We start from the raw sequence: 21,032 nt of genomic DNA, 5'->3' as shown, positions 1-21,032 counted from the left end.
GTCTCGCTCTCTCCTGTTGAAAGGTGGACTCTGATAAAAAGACACGCAGACGACTGTAACGTTAACATTTGTTGGTAAGCAAAAAGTTGTATGACATACAAACTGAGAGACACATTGTCACATTCTGAGTCAGAAGGTCTCCAATGGACTAACAGTCCAACATTATTCTAATTGTCAGAACCTGCTGCAGGTTCCAGAAAGTCAAACCTAAGACTTTATAAGACCTTTTTAATGCCTCTTGGAATGTAATTTAAGACTAATTTAAAAACCCAAAATAACCAAAATAAAAGGGCGGTATAAGAACATATAAGAAAGGACAACTCAAAATTAATTAAGGGACATGAAGTCCAATTGTGTTTAGCAAAGCAGATATGATGCATTTTACAGCAAACACTGTTCTGGATCACTGTTGTAGCGGTTCCTGAGGCTTCTCCCCAAGGAAGAACTTTTTATAAAACAACCCGCATTTCCTCTTACATGCTCCACTGTTGCTCACATATCTCCTCTTTTTGCTCTCCTATCCTTCCATTCCCTTGTCCTACCACTGTGTGACTCTGTGATTATGATAATAATTATTCACAAAGGTTAAGAAGGGTAGCTAATTATTCAGTCTTGATTTAGACCTAAATACAAATTTAGCATTGCTAGGTGTTACTAACAAGATCACTGCTGATGTGAGTCTATTCTGACATACTGTAGCTGTAACAGGTAGACAGATAGGTAACTTTACTCAACTCTAGCCTAGTTCTTGTCCAACTTTACCTCTCCACCTCGTCATCTCCTGTCTTTCTCTTCCTTGATAAGATAAACATTAAATTCATCTGAAAGACTAAGTGGGGAAAAGTCCATTTTCATCTGATTTAGCCAAGAAGGTCTAATGTGAGGAAACTTGACCTACAGGAGAGTCTTCAATTTATCAAACGTTAAGTTTTGCTGATCGTCACAAAAATTTCTATCAGGAAGGTTAGCTAATCACTTCTCTATAGCTAATTCTTGACTGTAAGGAAGCTAGCAAAACCAACAGAAGACTTGAAGTAAGGTAAAGCTAGATTTGGTGGGGCAGAGAGGTAATTTCTTCTAACTGCAAATTTAAGTCTGTTTCCCTGTCATTTAAGTATTGTCTTTGACCAAGGGAGATTTAACTACAATGTTACTGATCCCGATTTTATTTAACACAAGGTTGCCTCTCTCTCAGCTGTCTTTCTCTGCTGCGCATGCCTGTTTGACTGAGAACGGCGATTCAGAGGAGAGGAAAGGAGAAGAGAGCAGAGAGAGGCACCTGTGTGGCGCAGCGCGCGCTCCTGGCCTCCTGCCAGCACAGCCTAGCCTGCTTAGGGTCCATTTTCGTCAAAAAATAAAATATTTTAAAACTATTTTTGCCATGGCGGATCATGATCTTACTGGGGGCGTGGTAGAATATACAATATAGGGTTAACAGGGTGGAAAAAATAAGACAGCTTTATTTATTTTAAGCCTGGTTTAAGCTAAATCAAACGTAACGTTACCTAGTTAACAATCACAACGGCTTTATTCTAGTTTTCGCTCGACAAAAAACATATAATGGTCTGAATTAGCTAAATCCCCTTTACGCAATCCCAGTACAACACTACACTGCAGTGCTGACAAATATTTGCTGTTAAACGTCAAAGTTCAAGAAAAAAACGTTTAAATTAAAACTTACCTCAAGAGAACGTTCTGGATGACCGCGAAATTTTCAATGCTCTCGTACTCGTAGACAGCATGACATGGCAACAGGCTCCAGTGCGTAGTGATACACTGGCGTTCTTCAGCAAACAAAATAGTTCCAATGAGGTGAATCAGGCATCGGGAATACAGCGGGTATGGCCTCAGAAATGACCATAGAGATGAATTAACACCTCTGTCACAGTCTCAACAAAAACCTTCATTTCTCATTACATGCATTAATTATCCATAAAAAATAACATAGCTTTAAAAAAAAAAGAAGTAAAGTTAGAATCGTGAGTTTTTAAGGGATTTATTCATGAGTTGCTTCGTGGAGACATTATAAATGAAGGGTTTTTATGCCTTTTGTGCAGGTTTACAGGTTATTAATGAGAAATTATTAATGGAAAGTTCATGTCTCACTGAATTTTACATTAGATTAGAAAGTAAGCAGTCTAACATTAAGGAGAGTTTAAGGAGATTTTGATGGATCTCCTCCATTAATAACTTAACTCATTTTAAGGGGGTTTTGTATGAATTAAGGGTTGAATTAATGTAAATGTAAGGTTATTTTAAGGGACTACTGGTTTGTACAGGATTGTATTATATTGTTAGGTGTCTCTGTTATTCCCCTGTACTTAAAAGGTGTTTTGTTGTTGGGTATACGGTTAAAACTTTTTCTTGTGTGTTGCGTTGTGTGTTGCTTAAAAGGTTTTTATTACTTGTTTGCTGCTATTTATTTTTCTCTGGCAAGCTGCCAACTGAGGCCAGAAGACGAATAAATATCAAAATTGGCATATAATCAAGTGGGGGGGATGAGATATCTCTAGGCTACCCAGCAAATAACAAAATTTAGGCTACTCAAAAAAGGATAAGATGGTCACAACCTCAAACAGGAGTTACCTTAAGAGAACTAACCTAAACCTCTAATTACCTTAAATTAAAATATATATATATATATATAAAAAAAACAAAAAAAAAACGAATGTGGGCTGCCGACACAAAACCCGTGTGGGCCCAGAGGTAGAAAAGTTGTTGTGGGCCCGAACGGGCTGGCCCACACTGGGCCTGTGAGGGCTTTCTGTGGGCAGTTTGCTACTGTGGGCTGCCCACAGAAAGCCCGCAGGGAGCCCAAAGGAAGGGTTCTGCTGTGGGGCTCGTGTGGGCAAGCCCGCACTGGGCCCGTTTGGGTTTGGTGTGGGTTGGCCCTAGCCCACAGTGCCCACAAGAAGCCCGCATGGGCCCCGCAGGGGCTTGTTTGCAGGGCTGTTTCTTTGTTTACGGTAATTCAATGTATTTACTACGGTGATATACCATTTCGGATTTTACAGTCTTTTACTGTTGCTATTTCACAGTTTTTTACCGTATTTTCTACAGACTTTTTTTACGCTCTGCTGTTGTGTTTGCTTTTGGGTTTTTTTTTGTTTTTGTTTTCTATCTGCGTTTGTGTACTTTGTTACCTGTAGACTACCACGTGAAAAGTATGTTTTGTATTGTAATGTTGCAGGTTGTTTGAAAAACAAAAAATTTAAATGAGAAAAAAAAGAAAAAGTTAACGACATATCGTTTTAATCTAGCTTTTAATTAAAGTTATTCCATGTACATAGGGTTTTATGTTCACACTCTTCTTTTTTCTCTTTTGTTTAGTCTTAATAATGTGTTATCCTGTTTTATTCTTTTGTTTTGTATCAACTATTTTACTGCTTGTTAAGGATTTATGTTTAACTCTGGTTTATTTCATGTCCGGTTTTTATTTATTATTATGTGATGCACTTTGGGTTACAATTCTGGATGAAAGGTGCTATAAAAATACAGTTTATTATACAGGCTATTGTATCTAAAATGAAATTATATATATATATATATATATATATATATATATATATATATAGTTTTAATGGAACAGTGGAATCAGCATTTTTATCTAACACCCTGAAATGCTTTGTATGTGCGCTCCGCTGCTATCTTGCAATTGATTTGGTTGTGCCCATTAGAGCACCATATGGTGTGGCTGCCAAGAAAACACAATATGTTGATGCAATATTGGCAATACTAAATGTAAAACATTGTGAAGTTTAACATTTTTAAACACAAATTACAGATTTAGAGAACCAACCCCTGTATCTATTCTGGGCGGCGCTATAGACTGTTGTGTGTTGTGAGCTGTTCAATTTGACATTTTAGAAGACGTAACTAACTAAGAGGAATGATAAAACTGTTCAGGTGCAATCTAGATGGTGATATGCAGTTACAGCCTTCACAGCAGTGTACAGAGTCAATGAATGAGATGTTGGTGACACAACAAGGAAGAAACTATGCTCTTCACTTTTGCCAGATCATGAAAATGTGCCGACACTGTTTGACAGTATTGCCTAGTGTGGTGTAAAGATGGCAGTTTATGATGGTTATCTCTTGATGGGGTTTCAGCTTTGAGTTGCATTTGATTTTTATCTCCAGGACAGGAACGTGATAAGCCAGGGACAAGGCGGGTCAACAGAGGAGCATAGGGATCTGCTGTATCAGTAGGGATCAGCCCAATATGCCACACCTTGTATGGAGAGATTTGTATAGGAACTGTGCCCACACAGCAACTCTTAGCGCTGGGAACACAAATGTCCGTGCTCTGAATTGTAAAAAACTATCAGAAACACACTTAACCTCTGCCTAGAAATTACAGTCGGTGGGTGAAAATGTCTCATGTTCCCTTCAAGGTCCCAACTGGCCAATTAGACCTCACCCAGTGTGTGTCTGCTGGTAGGAAGGGGGGAATGACCTCAATGCCATTCAACTCTCCATAGTAAATTAGTAGATAAGACGTATATGAGGCCGTAACACTCATCTTTGCTTTGAATAAAGTGAACCATTTGAACCTAGTGTGTAGCTTCCTTGTAAAGGACAAAACAATTAATTTACTTTACATTCAGATGATCATGTTTTATTTTTCATCACCTTTACACTCAGTGCATTCCTGTGTTTGAGAAAGCGTGGTGGAAGACCAGCCAGAAGTATGACACTTTTACACTCAAATTTTGCAAGTGAGTGAAGAAAATCACTCTCATAGGAAGGGTGATGATGATGAGCAGATACCCTGCACAGCACACTATTTATAGCTATAATTTTTATTAAATTCAGTGGCGTACCCTGAAGTTTAGCGAGACAGACCATATGAAGGATGTCTGCAGTGGTGTCGTGGTAGTGAAAGAGGTGGGTATATTGCTACTCCTAACCTATTCCTATGCATTTCAGTCATTGATCAGAAATAAGGCTCATAGATAGGCATACTCTAAATTCCTTTGTGAACTTGTGACTACAAGGCCACAGATTTAAATCACTGGAACAGCTTGGAAGATGTGGGCAGGGGAGGAAACTGAGACACACTCACCCTCCCCACAACCGCTAATGTTAGGCGGTTCAAACCAAAGCTGCTCCAAAGGCAGCACTCCATAGCCACCAGTACAACATTGAGGTTTTACTGGGCAGCTCTCAAGTGAATAAGTATAACCTTTCCTCCCTCTGTAACTAGTAAGTCCCCTAGTCCATTGCTGTTATGTGTTCTTAGTCAACTTGCCTGGTTAAAAGGTTAAAAATGAAATGTATAGTTGCTACTCCACTGCTGTGTGCCAATGAGCAAAGGCTTTACTTCCTGGTACCAACCCATTATAAGTGGTATGTGTACTAGATGCACTGAAACTGTAATATATAACAAAAATATACAAATTCCTCACAGCTTGACCATTCCATTATTATTTTATATCTTTTATATTTGCTGGAAAGGAAACAAAGGTCATTTCCCCTGACTCAGTGGGTTGAAACCCCAGTCTTGCCCTTTCAACCAAAATCCACACCTACAACTACCTCTGTCTGAAGATAATTCTGTGAATGAATGAGAGGCGGTTACTTGAAGAAGGGTAGGCTTAGTCATATGCAGAGGTGGTTTCATAAACCTGGCAGCTCTTACTTGTCATCATACTTTCATTCCTTAAGTCACTTGCAGGGTAAAGTGCACTAGCTGAAGAATACATTAACCTGCTACAGGAATCCATTTAAATATAGTGAAATATAAAGGGAAAATAAATAATTTGAGCTTAAACTTTACATTTCTTTAAAACAAGCTACTGATCAGGTTTTATTTATACTTGGAAAGAAAATTGAGTCAAGTTAAGTTCAAACTTTCTAGGCTATTTCTTTTTTAAAAATTAGTCTTGTAGTCCAGGCTTCAGGAGGAATTTCTATATGCCATGGAGGAAGACTTCAACAGCACTATTGATCCAGCTTGTTTACAGGAACCCCCATTGGCTACGGAAGTGATAAAGCGTAAGTGACCCATATTACTTTATCTTACTTGCAGATAATGTTTTGTTATCAACTGAGCTGACCTAATGACACAAGGAATTCAATCAGTAGCTTCCTGTACACGTTCAAATGAGCCTGAGGGTTGTACTTGTCGGAATTTAGATTAATTAATAATTGGATGAATTAGGAAATTATAATTTATTTAATTATTAATTTTAAACTGGGTATGGTCTATGCAATTGCCCCCCTGAGAAGTTAAACTTTATAAGGAATATTCCACAAAGTAATAATAAATAATCTGATAGTATGCTGGCTTTCACCCAGCTGCATAATGGAAATAATCAGGAGCCAGTTAGCTTGCTTAATAATAAAGATAACAGAAGATGGAGAAGATAGATGAAAATTATTTGAAATAATTGGAACCCTTTCCCTTCCGTCTTCCCTCTCTCTCCTCCAACTCTTTCTGAACCAGAGTTAGATATGTTTGGAGTTTGTATATACTCCATGCTCACCTTCATGGCCTCCCTCTCTCTGCTGCTGTACCTGGAGGGGTGCATCTATGTGTACAGAAAACTGCCCCATCCTAAGAAGAAGACCATTATTTGGATCAACGGTGCTGGACCAGTAAGCATTCAGGCCTCTTTTGATGTTATAATAAAAATTATACTACTAATACTAATACTGATATTGATAATAATAATCATCATCAACGACTTTATTTGTGGAGTACTTTTCAAAAACAAATGCCTTTATAATATCTGGTAAAATCATTAAAACAGAGAAAACAGAATATGAAAGACAAACAACAAAGCAAAAACAAATAAAAAATGATCTAGAATTAAATGAAACATAAAATCACTAAAAACAGCAAATTCTCTACTACTACTACTCCTATGTTATTGTCCAGCTGAAAATGCAATTTTTAACATGTTTTCCATCATGATCCCTATTAGTAGAAACCAGAACTTTGCTAGCCGCCTGCTCTGCCCGTCCGGTAACACCGGGCGGCCCCCTCCCACTCTACTGCAATAGAAACCTATAGGGGCATAGGCGACAGTCTTTGAAAACTATGCTAAACGTTGTTTTGCAAAACACAATGCTCACAGTATAATCATACTGAACTATTCCTTTAATATCTATCATGGAGTTAAAATTCCAGTTCATTTATTTATATATCCCTTCATCACAAGCATGTCTCCAAGGACTTTACAACATACAGTGTGCGACAAAAAAAAACACTAGGAAGCAAAACAAAGCGCAAGACAGAAAATAGCATGTTGGACAGGCATTAATTAAGACCAGTGCCATTGCAAATATTGATAGAGGATTGATTATTTTTACATTTTTGGGGGGAAATAACTATTTTATATATTGTGAAATATATCTATATATAAAATAAGGATTAAAGGTCCCAGATTTCCCTTGCCTCTTTGATTATAAAGGAGTTGGATGTGCTATCTAAACATCGTGAAAGTATCAAAATGCACGGTAGCCAACTAAATCCACACAATCCATATTAGAAAACTGAGCCTCTAAACAAGCTGTTTGGACTACTGTAACTTTGTGGCGTTACAAAGCTTCGCTCATTATCATTTTTGTAAGAAATAATAGACTAACAAAGTGTTTTTTTCAAAGCGGTTGAGCGGTTGCCATTGTCTGTTTACCAGAGAGTTTTCTCTACCTGTTGCTGCCGGGCTGCAGTGTCTCACATTTCACTCTTGAAACAGTTAGCCAATTGGAACAGAATGGTCATTAATATTAATGAGCTTTAAAGACACAGCAACAGAAATAGCTTGTTCTTGGCAAGACTCAGAGAGATGCTGAAAAATGAACGTGTAAAAACAGCTTTGAATGGACCTCAAGACATAAAATAAAACACTGGAAAGTGGAGAATATGGGACCTTTAAAAGCAACAAATGGACTAATATGCCCTTGTTGACTGACTGATAAGTTGGCTAATTAACTAAGAGGATGCAGTGTTGTGTTTTTTATGGGAATAATTATATTCCATATAATAATCATATGTCTCTGTTTCAGGTCATTGCCACCATGTCTTGTTTTGGGATGTGGATCCCCAGGGCCGTCATGTTCACAGACATGACTTCCAATTGGTACGTTTTTTCTCATCTACACCAAACATACTCATGTCCATACTGCCCAGTATACAGGTACATCATATTGTCTATGCAATAACTGTGTAAATGCTCCCAAGAGTCAGTCAAGTCAAGTCAGTGCAATGGCACCCATTTCAAATTGTTCTATTGTTCAACAACAAAGTATCTCATTTAAAAAAAAAAAACTTAAATTCTTAATATCTTATTCTTAGACTGTCTTGAAGTTGCACAATCAATTTTGTCAAATAACAACCAAGTGTCAAACACAAAACAGTTGGGCAAGAAGCCTGCTGTCTTTCCCTGTCCCATTCCCAAACAACAGTGACTCTGTACTTGAATCAGTCTGCACAAGTATTTAGCTCCAGTATATGGCTTGATGACAACCTGTCCTTCTCACAAGATATTACAAAATTTCAGACAGACCTTTCAGAATTTCAGAAGTCAAACCTAGGCTTGGCTTCTTTTATTGTGATCACTCTGCCAAACTCATGCTGATTCAGACGGCCATCCTCCCCATGTTTGGTTACAGTGACAACACTAAGAAGATGAAGATGCCCTTTACTCTTGAAACAGCTAGATGTATGACTCCGCCCTTAGGTTTATCACAAATGCACCAATCCTTACAAGACACACCTCTGCAATTTGTATTCCACTGAAAACTGGCCAGCCTCAAATATGTCGTAAAATTCACTGGCTGACACTCATTTACAAAACCTCTGAGGTTCAGTCCCAGCAGCAGTGTGTCCTTGAGCAAGACACTAAACCCCCCATGCTAACCCACTGCAAGCTGCTCAGGACTACAACATTAGCTAAACAACTAAAATGCCAACCTAATAAAAGCAATGACAAAGTGAAAACATTTTATAATTTGCTGATGATAGTTGTATAGTTTAACTACTCAGTTAATCATTACACTCTCTGAGTGCGGGACAGGGCAAAGATCATACTACATCTTCAAGAATGTGCAAAGGTTTAATAGAATTCAGGCAGTTTTTCCAGGATTGTCACATTATGAGGCCAATTTTATGTGCTTTATGATTAATGTGATTTATATATGTACATCATGTGCAGCGGTGTAGTATGAGTGCTGTAGATGAAAGGAAATGAATACAGTAGTAGCATAATTTAATTTAATAATAGCATTAACTTTACATGATGGTCCTTTGCTGAAAAAAGCTGAAAAGGCCCTGCAATATAGCATACATATATAGAGAAAGAGTAAAACAATATGTATAGTTGTCTAAGTTCCCGGTGATTCTCTCTGTAGTTATTTTGCAGTGGTGGTGTATAAAGTCTTGGTTCTGATGATAGAGGAGCAGGGGGGCAGCAATGCCTTTCTGCAGCGCTATTCTGGTGAGACCTTCAAGATCAGCACAGGACCCTGCTGCTGCTGCTGCCTCTGTTTACCCCGCGTGCCTCTGACACGGTATTCACCTCTTTATAGCTGCTTATGTTGTGTAATGCATTCTGGGTAATGTGCAATAGAAACTGTTCTGTCAGAGCTGACACAAGCCTACTTTATCCATGATTACTGTCTGTATGACGAGTTTCTATAAAATAAAATAAAAAAAATTATAATAACTTTATTTACATAGCACTTTTGAAAACAGAGTTACAAAGTGTTTTTTATAGACAATTTGTCTGTTCTATATACTGTATCTGTTTTTAAGGTATTTTTAATGTAGACATTTCTGATGTGGATCTTTTTGGGCTATTTCATTCAGGCGAATGATGTTCTTGTTGAAGCTGGGATCTCTTCAGTATGCAATCTTAAAGACAGCGCTCTCAGTCCTCTCCATAATATTATGGACCAATGGATACTTTGATCTTTCTGATGTAAGTTTTTGAAAGGCTTCTCTAAATATCTGATTGTACTGAATATTATTTGAACTTTACATCTAATGCTATTGACGTCCATCAGTCTGCAAGGCAAATTGAAATATTTCTTCACTTCTTCTTGTGCAGCTAGAGATCACTGGTACAGCTATTTGGATCAATCCCTTCATTGGTGTTCTCACCATCACCTCCCTCTGGCCAGTTGGCATCGTGTTCATGAATACCCACCAATCGCTGCGCAGCATCAAGATGATCCCCAAGTACGCCATGTACCAAGTGAGTCAAGACAGCCAATATACAACCAATATTACTCTACAGCTTTTGTGGTCAGGTACAAAACAGTTGCAATCTTAAAAGGATACCTGCATAATTTAATTTTAGCTTGCAATTCTTCACCAGACAAATATCGCAATGTGGTAAGTTAGTATTGTTGTCATTCTTCAATGAAACTCATTGGTACCACTAGCCGCAAGTTAACTTGCGGTTAAATCTAGTTTCAGTGAGACATTTCACTTCACTTTCACTTGATTGAATTTCCAGTGTAGATTTCTTTCCCGCAGCCTACAGTCTGGCAAATGTCTAATGAACAACGTGTAAATGTTAAAGTATCCCTTTAAAGGAGCTATGTGTAGCATTTTAACATCAATAACTCACTACAACATGAATTCCGACACATTACTGTTGTATAATTACTGTAAACATTCACCAAGAAGATTGGCAGCCTCTATACTGCATTATACATTGTGTGCCACCAGGAAAAATCACTTCCAACATGTTTATCCTATTCCGTAAAGTGAAAGAGACAGAAGGAAGAAATGGGTATTATGGGAAATCTGGTCTTAATTTCAAGAAACACAAGCACTAACAACACCAGAGGCTACCAATCGCCTCGACCGTTGACTCATTTGTTTTTCGTAATAATACCAAGGTATCGCATTTAATTTGACAATGACATATTTAAAAATGCTAGATGGTGCACCTTTAAGTATGTGACTAGTCTACATGTAACTGATCCAGCATTGGCTGTCTCCATAGTTGGTGCTTGTACTGAGTCAGCTGCAGACATCCATCATTAACATCTTGGCCTTGGATGGAACCATTGCCTGTGTCCCTCCTTTCTCTTCCCAAGCCCGTGCATCTAGTAAGAAACATCTGAATACATACACGGCATACTCTATCGAGCATCTCTCTTCATCAGCCGCTGATGACTGAAACAGATTTAAACTGTCTCCAACTCTGTTTATTTTTGTCTGTTCTGCAGTGTTAAGTCAGCAGCTGATGATCATGGAGATGTTCCTCATCACTCTGGTCACACGCTTTTTGTACCGGCGTGTGTACGACCCCCTTCCCTCCGCCGCACGTCAGGACGACAACGACCACAACGCCAAAATTTGCCTGCAGGGTGCTGAGGTGGAGCATGATGTGTAAGAGGAAGATAGGAAGGGAAAAAGAGGTTGAGAGGAAGAGAGTGAGAAAGTGCAAAAGTCAAAATATTGCTCTATTGATGATAATACTGTAATGTATCAGATTGTCTAAGTCATGTGTTAGTTGAGCTTGAGGGAATGTACAACTGTTTTATAACCTTATAACATTTAACTCATTCTGTGACTCAAAGGCATGGGGGGGGGGGGGGGGGGATTAAAGACTGGGATTGGACAAGTTTATTAATATCTGGGGGTGATGGAAGATACTTTTTTACATATGCCTCGATTTCAGTAAATAGTACACCTATTTATTTGTGTTACTGTGTATGTATGTGTGTGTGTGTGTGTGTGTATGTGCACATGTGTATGTGTGTGACTCACTAAGACTGTGGCCATCAATTTACAATTTACAATTTCACATTTGGCAGACGCTTTTATCCAAAGCGACTTACACATGAGATTTGCATACAACACAAGCAAGTTTCTAGATAGGAGAGAACAACGAGAGTAAGTGCTATAGAGCTAAGTTCTGGTCCAACAGGACATAGGTGCTACGAGGGAGTGCTACAAGGCAGTGCTATGAGGTAATGCATAGAGTGCATCAAAAAAAAAAATTTTTATTTTTATTTTTTTTATGAAAGGAGGTATTCGCTAAAGAGCTGGGTCTTTAGCCTTTTCTTAAGGATAGAGAGGGATTCTGCGGATCGAATGGAGTTTGGCAACTCGTTCCACCACCGGGGAACCACAGAAGAGAAGAGTCTGGCTAGAGACTTAGGGCCTTGCTGTGGTGGCAGCACCAGGCGCCGCTCCATGGCAGAGCGTAGTGAGCGGGAGGGAGCATAGAGTTCAGGTAGGTCGGAGCCGTTTTGGTTATTGTTTTGTAGGCGAGCATCAAGGACTTGAACTTGATGTGGGCAGCAACTGGGAGCCAGTGGAGGGATATGAATAGCGGAGTGACATGTGCTCTTTTGGGCTGGTTGAAGACCAGACGCGCCGCCGCATTCTGGATCATCTGCAGAGGTTTGAAAGTACAGGCCGGGAGCCCTGCCAGTAAGGAGTTGCAGTAGTCAAGGCATGATATTACAAGAGCCTGTACCAGGAATTGTGCTGCATGTTCAGACAGGTAGGGTCTGATCTTCCTGATATTGTATAGAGCAAATTGGCATGACCGAGCAACAGAAGTCACATGCTCCTTGAAGGTTAGCTGGTCATTTTCTGGCAGACTTTGTGGGTATGAGCTCAGTTGATTCGAGCTGGATGCTGATTTGTTGTTGTATAGAGGGACTGGCTGGGATGACAAGGAGCTCAGTCTTTGACAAGTTAAGCTGAAGGTGGCGTTCCTTCATCCAAGCCGAGATGTCGGCGAGGCATGCCGATATCCGCGCCGAGACTGTGGGGTCGTCTGGCGGGAACGACAGGAGGAGCTAGGTATCGTCAGCATATATCACCATAAGAGTGATTTTTTTGCTAGTTGTTTGAGATTCTGAAACGAGGCCTAAAATGATGTCTGATGTTTCTTCTTGTGAGACAAAATAAAGTGTGGCATTAAATAATGACACAGCATACTGTAGTGGGTTAGGTAGAAATACAGTTCAGTGCGCTGGTCTAATGCATTACCCTTTACTGTGTGTTTGCACCAAAAAATAAACAAATGACATGGAAGAAAAATCTATCGCCACTGTACATTTATACTTTATAGCATTTACAGGGAAGTATCTGTGTCCAACCTGTTATTATGAAAAACTGAGTTTTCCTAAAGCAGCTTAATATCCATTGACTCTGATAATATGTATTTTTTTCTCCTCATGACTGCATACCAGTGATGCATGTTTTGCATGTATGCACAAAGTTATACATGTATTAGCAAAATCAAAGATCCCAACGACTTCATGACACAGAAAATTAAGGCTAGTGTCTGGCTGGTTAGCCAAAATGTTAACACTCCTGTCTAACCTAGAATCATGTGGTTCCTTATGGTATCTAGTAGTCGTATGAGTCCATCTTGTTACATCCACTGGAATCAATTATTGTACCTGAACACTGCCTCAAGGGAAAGCCAGAGAAGTCCATAGTCTAGCGGAGTAGTCCTCCACTTACAGCCTACTTGTATGAACCAGGGAATACAGGTGTTGGATGAGACAGCAGCTTCATTTCCAAACTCACAGCAGGAGCAGCAGCTCAAAGTAAATTATGCAGTTTCTTAAAATGCCACCAGAGGTCGTGGTCACTCCATCCCCAAAAACCTCATTCACTATAATGGTAATAAAGAATACTAGTTGCTCCTAAGCTCACATGACTAATTTGTGCAAACCTAACTCCCATTTACTTGCACAGGGATGTCCAGATATTGTAAGAACATTTATTAAACTGGTAATTGTTAGTCCGACTGATGACATTTTTTTTTTTTTGTGTTTAGAATGTGGACAAGTAGCCTGTTACCAACACAAAAGTTCTACTTTTAAAAATAATATTATATCAAACTATAGTATTTTTTGGTTAATTTTGTATTTACTACCACCACAGCCCCTTCATTTAAAAGAGAGCATTACATTCATATTTTAATATCCATGTATAGAGGGCATTGTTGTTTTAAATTGTTATAAATAATCCCACAGATTTTAAGTGACAATATTCCTTGATGAATATGAACATCTATTAGAAAATAGCAAATTTCATTTCTAGCAATGTTTCTGTCACAAAGTCATTATCAAGCACTAGGAAGAGAAAATAAATAGTGGACACTTGACTAATGGGCCAGCTGAGGATGGCTTTTGATGTTAGAATTACATCAGCCAAAAGTCTTAGATCTGAAACAAGGTTAAATCAGATCTCAAGATTAACAAGATTAATTCAGATCACAAAGTTAAACGGAAAAAACAGCTGTTTGGTTTAAATTTGAGACTTTATTATACTTCCTCCCCTACTGGCCAAGTAGTGTCTATGCTTGAATGGTTGGACTAAATACACACATATTACACCTTATAATAATAAAAACATAGCCGACATATAATAAATATATAATAATGAGAGAAGATATTAACACTTCCATAGTAGTGCCTCATTTTTTCCCCAGAAATCACATGTTGCTTATTTCCTCTAAAATACGATCCATTCATTCATTTAATTGCAATTATGTAATCATTCTCAATGGCTTGTTTGTTTTCAGGTCTGGTGTTGACTCGGCTAAGCTGTTCAAAAGGTCAGGGTCTTGCCTGGGTTTGCTCTGGCTCTCAAATTGATTTGATGATGACAATAACATAAACATTTACACTTTTTCACATGCGCTCTAAAAGGAGTTAAAGACAGCTGTTAGACATAGCTGTTTTACAAAATAGACAACATGCAAACTTCACATGTAAAACTGAAACATGACATTATTGGCAGTCTGAAATCATATGCAGATGGCCAAATAGACTGAAAGAGGGAGACATTATATAGGTTAATATCTACTGAACGTGACTGTTGCACTGTTGACTGCATTAACTGTTTATATGTGTGAGAAAATTATAAGCATCTTTACATTTTTTATCAGATTGGGGTGAATTACATTGCTCTAACACAGTAGATGTGAATGAGGTCATTTAATTTAGAATACAAGCAAATCTATTTTTATGAACAGATTATTGGCCTGCATGTACAAATAGATTACACTGTTTATATGAAGCCAGTTCATTTGGAATACAATACAAAATTGAGTCCTATTAATGTATTTGTCTGTGCTGCTTATGTAAACATAGTCATCGGACAGAGAGGGAGAGAAAAAGAGAGAGAGGAAGAGAGAGAGAGGAAGAGAAAGCTGTGTTCGGGGTGGGCTGATGACAGCCCCTGGCTCTGCATTGCTGACGAAAGCTGCTTAGCTCCTCAGTTGCTATGGCAACCGGCGAGAGCAGCCAGAGAAAAAGAGGCAAAGGGGAGGGGCATTCAAGGGAGAAACAGAGGAGAAAGAGCTGGATGGGAAAGATAGACAGAGGGAGGGACAGAGACAACTGAAAAAGAAAACGTACTGGAAGCAACAGAGGCAAAGGCAGTCTGCAGAGGGATAAAAAGATAAAGGTGGGGAGATAAATGCTCAGTCCGCTGACAGGAGAATAATAATTGCAGCAAGTGACAGGGGGACACAGAGAAAGGTGCAGCGAGAGGGGGAAACGGAGAGAAGATGGATGTACAAATGGAGAACATCGACCCCCCGCCTTGTGAATCCCAGCCAAGTGGAAAAATCAGAAAAGGATTCAAGCTGTTTGGCAAACGCAAGCCAGGTAACATCTTTTCCATCCGTAGCAAAGGTGATGGAAACAACAAGTCACCTATTGCCAGGAGCAAGACCCTAGATGGATTAACGGAGACCACTGCGCCAGATTCGGAGCAGGACCCGGAGAAGGAAAAGGAACAAGAGGCGAGTCAAGGAGAGAGTGGGCAGGCAGAGGAGGAGCCACTAGGTGAAGATGGCGTTCTGGCTGCCTCTCCTCCTCGTACCTCCATTTCCTCAACCACCTCCGCCAAGTCCCTTAGCTTCCTGTCGTTACTGAGGGGCGGCCGGAGAGGAGGGGGTGATCGCCGAGTCCAAACGGTGTCCCAGCCAGTGGGTCGACAGCGTCGGGGGCTGAAGGGTCTCTTTGACAATGTTAAGTTTCGCCAGAAGGATAAGGAGGGCAAGGAGGAAGCGCCGCCGAGCCCACTTCTCATGTCATCCCGCACAAACAGTGTGGAAATCATTAAAGAGGACCTCACCCTCACACCCAAATCCCAGCCTCGCTCTCTGGACAGCCCCGAGACTGAGAGCTCTGAGCCAGTCAAGAGCGTAACGACGCCAGACAGCTCAGCCACATCCCCATCAGAGACAATAACTCCCCAGATGACAGCAGGCAATGTGAGTAGAGCTAATGAGCATGTGCCGCCTTTACCCAGTTCTCAGCCACCTATGGAGCCCGGTGAGACTAGTTTGAGCTGCTTGCTGGCAGACATCTCCTCTCTCCTGACCTTTGACTCAATCTCAGGGGGTGGAGACATCATTGCTGATGTGGAGGCAGAGTGGGGCAAAGCCAGCAGTGCCATCAGTGCAGTAGAGACTGAGGAGAAGCCTTCATCAACAACTCTCTCATTCAAACCTGTCCCCTCCTCTTCCCTGACTTCTACTCCCTCCACCAGCTCCACTACAGCAAAGCCCTCTCCTTTAGCCGTCCATACCATAGCCTCAACCCGATCCTTTACTCCTACAACAAAGCCAACTATAACCTCTTCTCCCATTTCCAAACCAAGCTCGATCACCACTATTTCAACCAAATCTTCCACTTTTACTACTCATTCAGTCAAATCAGGCTCAGAAATTACTCCAGCCACTCAACCTACTACTACCATTACAATCAAATCAACTCCCACTCCGACAGCAGCGACAAAACCTTTAACTGCCCCCATAATGTTAACAAGCTTTTCGACTCCACTGAGGTCTTCCCCTCCGGTAACAATGAAATCCACACCCTTCTCCACCTCTATTATTACCACAGCTCCTCCTATCCCCCCAGCCACTGTAGTCAAGACTCCCTCCATTAGTGCAACATTTACCTCTACAGCTGGTAAATCAGCTCCAGAAACTACAGCAATTACTCAAACCATTGCTCCAGTGAGTAAACCTAGCCCTGTAGCCACTCCACCTCCTGCTTCAGCTAAACCAACGCCTGTAACCCGTAGCCCCCCCGCCCCTGTTGCTTTTACCCATTCTCCATCTGTTAAATCGGATTCTACTAATGTGTGGAACTTGCAAACCTCCTCCTCCTACAAACCTTTGCAAAGTTCAATTGCAGCTGAATCTAAAGCCCCAATGGCAGTATCAGCAGCCTGTACTGTTCCACCCAAACTCTCCTCTCCTGCACCAGTTGTCTCATCCAAGATGCCGACGGTTCCCACATCTACTCCAGCCCCAGGCTCTCTGTCCAAGACCATTTCTGACCCTGCATGTCCCCCTGGCCCCGTGGCCTTAAATAAGGCTCCTCCCTCCCTCGTAACTATCCCAGATCCCGTTCCTACACCTGCCCCAGCTCCCATACCTTCTGCTAAACCCCAACCTAGCCCTGCACCTGTCCCAGCTCCTACCCCAGTTTCTATAAATAAGATTCCTCCCGCCGTTACACCTACTCCTGCACCAGTTTCTTTAGATAAGATTCCTCCCACCGTTACACCTACTCTGGCACCAGTTTCTTTAAATAAGATTCCTCCCACTGCTACACCTACTCCGGGATCAGTTTCCTTAAATAAGATTCCTCCCGCCGTTACACCTTCTCCTACCCGAGTTTCTTTAGATAACATTCCTCCTGCCGTTACACCTGCTCCGGCACCAGTTTCTTTAGCTAAGATTCCTCCTGCCGTTACACCTGCTCCGGCACCAGTTTCTTTAGCTAAGATTCCTCCTGCCGTTACACCTGCTCCGGCACCAGTTTCTTTAGCTAAGATTCCTCCTGCCGTTACACCTGCTCCGGCACCAGTTTCTTTAGATAAGATTCCTCCTGCCGTTACACCTGCTCCGGCACCAGTTTCTTTAGATAAGATTCCTCCCGCCGCTGCACCTACTCCGGCGCCAGTTTCCTTAAATAAAATTCCTCCCGCTGTTACACCTGCTCTGGCGCCAGTTCCTTCAAATAAGATTCCTCCCATCACTACACCGACACCTGCGCCAGTTTCTCTAGATAAGATGCCCCCTGCTCCTACATCAACTCCAGCCCCCACCTCTCATGCCACTGTCCCTGCTCCTACCCCATCCCCCACCCCCCTTGCCCCAGCTCCAATGCCAATTTCTGTGTCTAAAGCCCCTCCTGCTGCTGCCCCTGCCCTTTGCCCTGTCCCTTCTCCTGCTCCTACCCCTGCACCTTTGCTGGGTGAAGCCCCAACCTCCACTAAAGTGAAGGGTAGTGGGCAAGCCTCAGTGGATGGGCGTTTGGCCGGTCCAAGTAGCACGGATGCCCAGGGGGCCCGGACCATACCGGTCAAAACAGAAGAAGTGCAGAATGAGTCACGCGCCACCCTCCAGGGCCCCACCAGAGAAAGGAGGACACCACCAGCGAAGGCATCAGGACTTAGTAAAATACCTGTGGTTGGAGGGGGCAGAGCAGGGAAGCTGCCTGTCCGGGACAACCAGCACGCCGATGATGAGGGGAGCTGGGACCCGCCTACTCCTGTACTGGAAGAGGAGAGGCCACATTTCCACTTTCAACATGGAGGAAGCAAAGATAAAATCAGCGATGTTGAGGCTAGCGTGCCCACCTCAAAACACACCCAGGAGGAGAGTCAGCAGCTTCACCAGTCTAAAGTCATCACCAGTTTGCCGCGTGACTCAAAGATCCCTGTAAAGCAGGGAGCACAGTCTCACTCTGCATCTCAAATCCCTCAAGCTAAAGAACCCCCTCGCACCAAGATACCAGTGTCCAAGGTCCCTGTCCGCAGGATTGGTACTAAGCCCGCAGGTAGCAGCACCCAAATAAGAAAATGAAAACAATGGACTCAATGACACACATTATGGCTTTGACTGCAACTTTTTTTCCCAATATAACTACGTGACCACCCCTTGTTAATTCATCCATCTTTAGGGAATTTCTTGGCTTGTCTCTCTGTCATTTCTTGGCTTCATTACACCATAAGCAGTGCAACAGTAAAAGAGTCAAGGAGGCTGACAGCACTCAAGCACAAAACATCTCCGGAGGGAGCCACAGCAACGAGCCTGGCTCTTTGGTGCTGGGTCAAGTGGACATGCACTCAGGTAAGGTTCAGGGCAGACCTGAACGCACAGCAGCACCGGAACTAAGGATAAGCATGATAAAAGATCTTTTGGGATTTGCGAGAAAACATGGCACTGAAGTCACAAACACACATGGGCAGGTGCCTTTTTAAGGGTGCTTTTCCTACAGACTATCAGAATAAAGTCAATCTTTTCTACAATACTTTTAACTTTTGTTACTCCCACTTTTTGTAGAACCTTCAAACCCTTTGTCTTTCTTTCCAGCAAGCCTCTTTGATAACTACTAGTCCCTTTTTCCTTTCATACCTGCCAAGAGAGCAACATCTCAATAAATAAATGCAACAACCAAATTCACATTCCATACCAATCTCTGGATGTACGTATGTAGCAGAAAACGTGCCATTATGAGCCAGAGGATTTTTCCTCCATCCCTATATTTTTGTTGTTTAATTTTTGCACAATATCTGGAACTGTACTGCGCCTGTGTGTCCGCCTGCTCATAAGTAACATGATCAAATCACACTGTGAACTATGGGAGAGATTATGGCTCCAGATGAGGAATAGAGATGACTCCTTCGGATGACATGGACAGTAGACAGCGGCCATTATGAATGGCAAAGTGGACTTTTGAGCGAGACTGAGAGGATGCTGAGATGAAATCTCCAGCTCTTACAGTGGCGCATCCTTATCCTTATCCCACTCATACTCAAGATGAGAACCATATCTGTGTGTATAGTCTCATCTATGTTGTCCTGTTTCCTATTTAATCAATAAAATGATATGAGTACTCCTTAGCGAGATGAGATCTGTTTTACTGCTGGATTGTATCTGTTGTTTTCCATATTGTGGTGAGAATAACAAATTTGTAAAACTGCAGCAAAGCCAATTGCCACAGAGAGATCAGCTACGCACACATACAAGGATTTACTGGCTTAAAATGAGTAGGGACAGACAGCATATTGTGTAACTTAATTTTATGTGAAAGAGGATTATGTAATTCTGCCAGAGATAAGGAACAGAGGGAAGAGAAAAGAGAAACATTTTGTGTTCATTGACAAATTCCCACAGCCGCTCACCATCTAACTATAGTGACCGTGGCATGGGCTTGCAGTGTTCTCACAGCAACATCATCCCCATCTTCCACGCTCCAAGCTCACTGACCTGAATAGCAAACACATGAATGTCAGCAGAGCCTGGCCAATCAGCTGTGAGGGAAAACACTCAACATGCACACATTATCAGGAAAAAGGTCTGTGAATGTGTGTCATAGCTATTCTTAGTGTTAATGTGGCCAATGATTCCACTGAATAATTCCCCTGAAACTGGGTGTATTGTGTGATTTGGACATTTCGATGTTAACGCATGTTAAGGATGTAGATAATTATTTGAAGAGAGAGGGGTAGAGTGAAAATTAAAGCCTACCTACGTTGTTTAACGAAAAACAGACAATACAGAGAAAAAGCTTTTGGAAAAAAGAAAGGTAAACGCTCCACTGAATAAAAGAGCAACAGACCCTGGTGAGGGTGAAACATCAGCTCAGGGTTTGGGGGCTGATGTGAGTCATGGGGAAATGTTAAGTGGAGGTCGGTGTTAGGAATAAGGACAGAGAGACAAAGGGTGAATTTTTACAAATAAAGCATTGCAGAGGCGACACAAAAAGAGCAGTGTTCCCCATGTGAAGCCAGAGGCCGAGAAGCTGAGAAGAGAAGCATTTAATCATTTTCTCAGGAAAAACACGAGGATTTCACCGCATCAGATGCCGATATAGACGTCAGAACGGCAAACTGTGAAACCATCTCCCTGTGAAAAGAACAATATTGCCCCTAGGCTCAATCTCAAGACATGGCAGCTGCTTAGTAACACCTGTGATGTGCGACTTAACAGAGCTGAGGTCGGTCCGGAGTCAAATAGCAAATGTGTTGCTTTCGCTTTGTCTAACCAGCATGTAGACGTATAGAG

General features: G+C 41.4%; 2 protein-coding genes across 2 annotated transcripts; both read left to right on the top strand.

Moving 5' to 3' along the window:
- The first annotated feature begins 5,921 nt into the window (after positions 1–5,921).
- Positions 5,922–11,354, top strand: LOC139651960 (organic solute transporter subunit alpha-like). Its single transcript, XM_071528863.1, has 8 exons — positions 5,922–5,997; positions 6,449–6,600; positions 8,014–8,087; positions 9,358–9,516; positions 9,815–9,926; positions 10,056–10,202; positions 10,962–11,067; positions 11,188–11,354. The coding sequence occupies exons 1-8, from the start codon at positions 5,922–5,924 to the stop codon at positions 11,352–11,354; spliced, it is 993 nt and encodes a 330-aa protein (XP_071384964.1).
- Positions 11,355–15,506: 4,152 nt separating this feature from the next.
- LOC139651959 (APC membrane recruitment protein 2-like) lies at positions 15,507–18,827 on the top strand. Its single transcript, XM_071528862.1, has 3 exons — positions 15,507–16,454; positions 16,542–16,682; positions 17,235–18,827. Exons 1-3 carry the CDS (start codon positions 15,507–15,509, stop codon positions 18,825–18,827), a joined length of 2,682 nt encoding a protein of 893 aa, XP_071384963.1.
- Positions 18,828–21,032: the final 2,205 nt, after the last annotated feature.

This window comes from Centroberyx affinis, unplaced genomic scaffold (genome assembly GCF_046629955.1).
Source record: "Centroberyx affinis isolate AG114_WGS23_722 - 3 ecotype Tasmania unplaced genomic scaffold, CSIRO-AGI_Caff_v1 ptg001735l_1, whole genome shotgun sequence".
Taxonomy (NCBI): Eukaryota; Metazoa; Chordata; class Actinopteri; order Beryciformes; family Berycidae; genus Centroberyx; species Centroberyx affinis.
The sequence above is the reverse complement of the archived record's forward strand: the minus strand, read 5'-3'. Positions and strand labels throughout refer to the sequence as shown.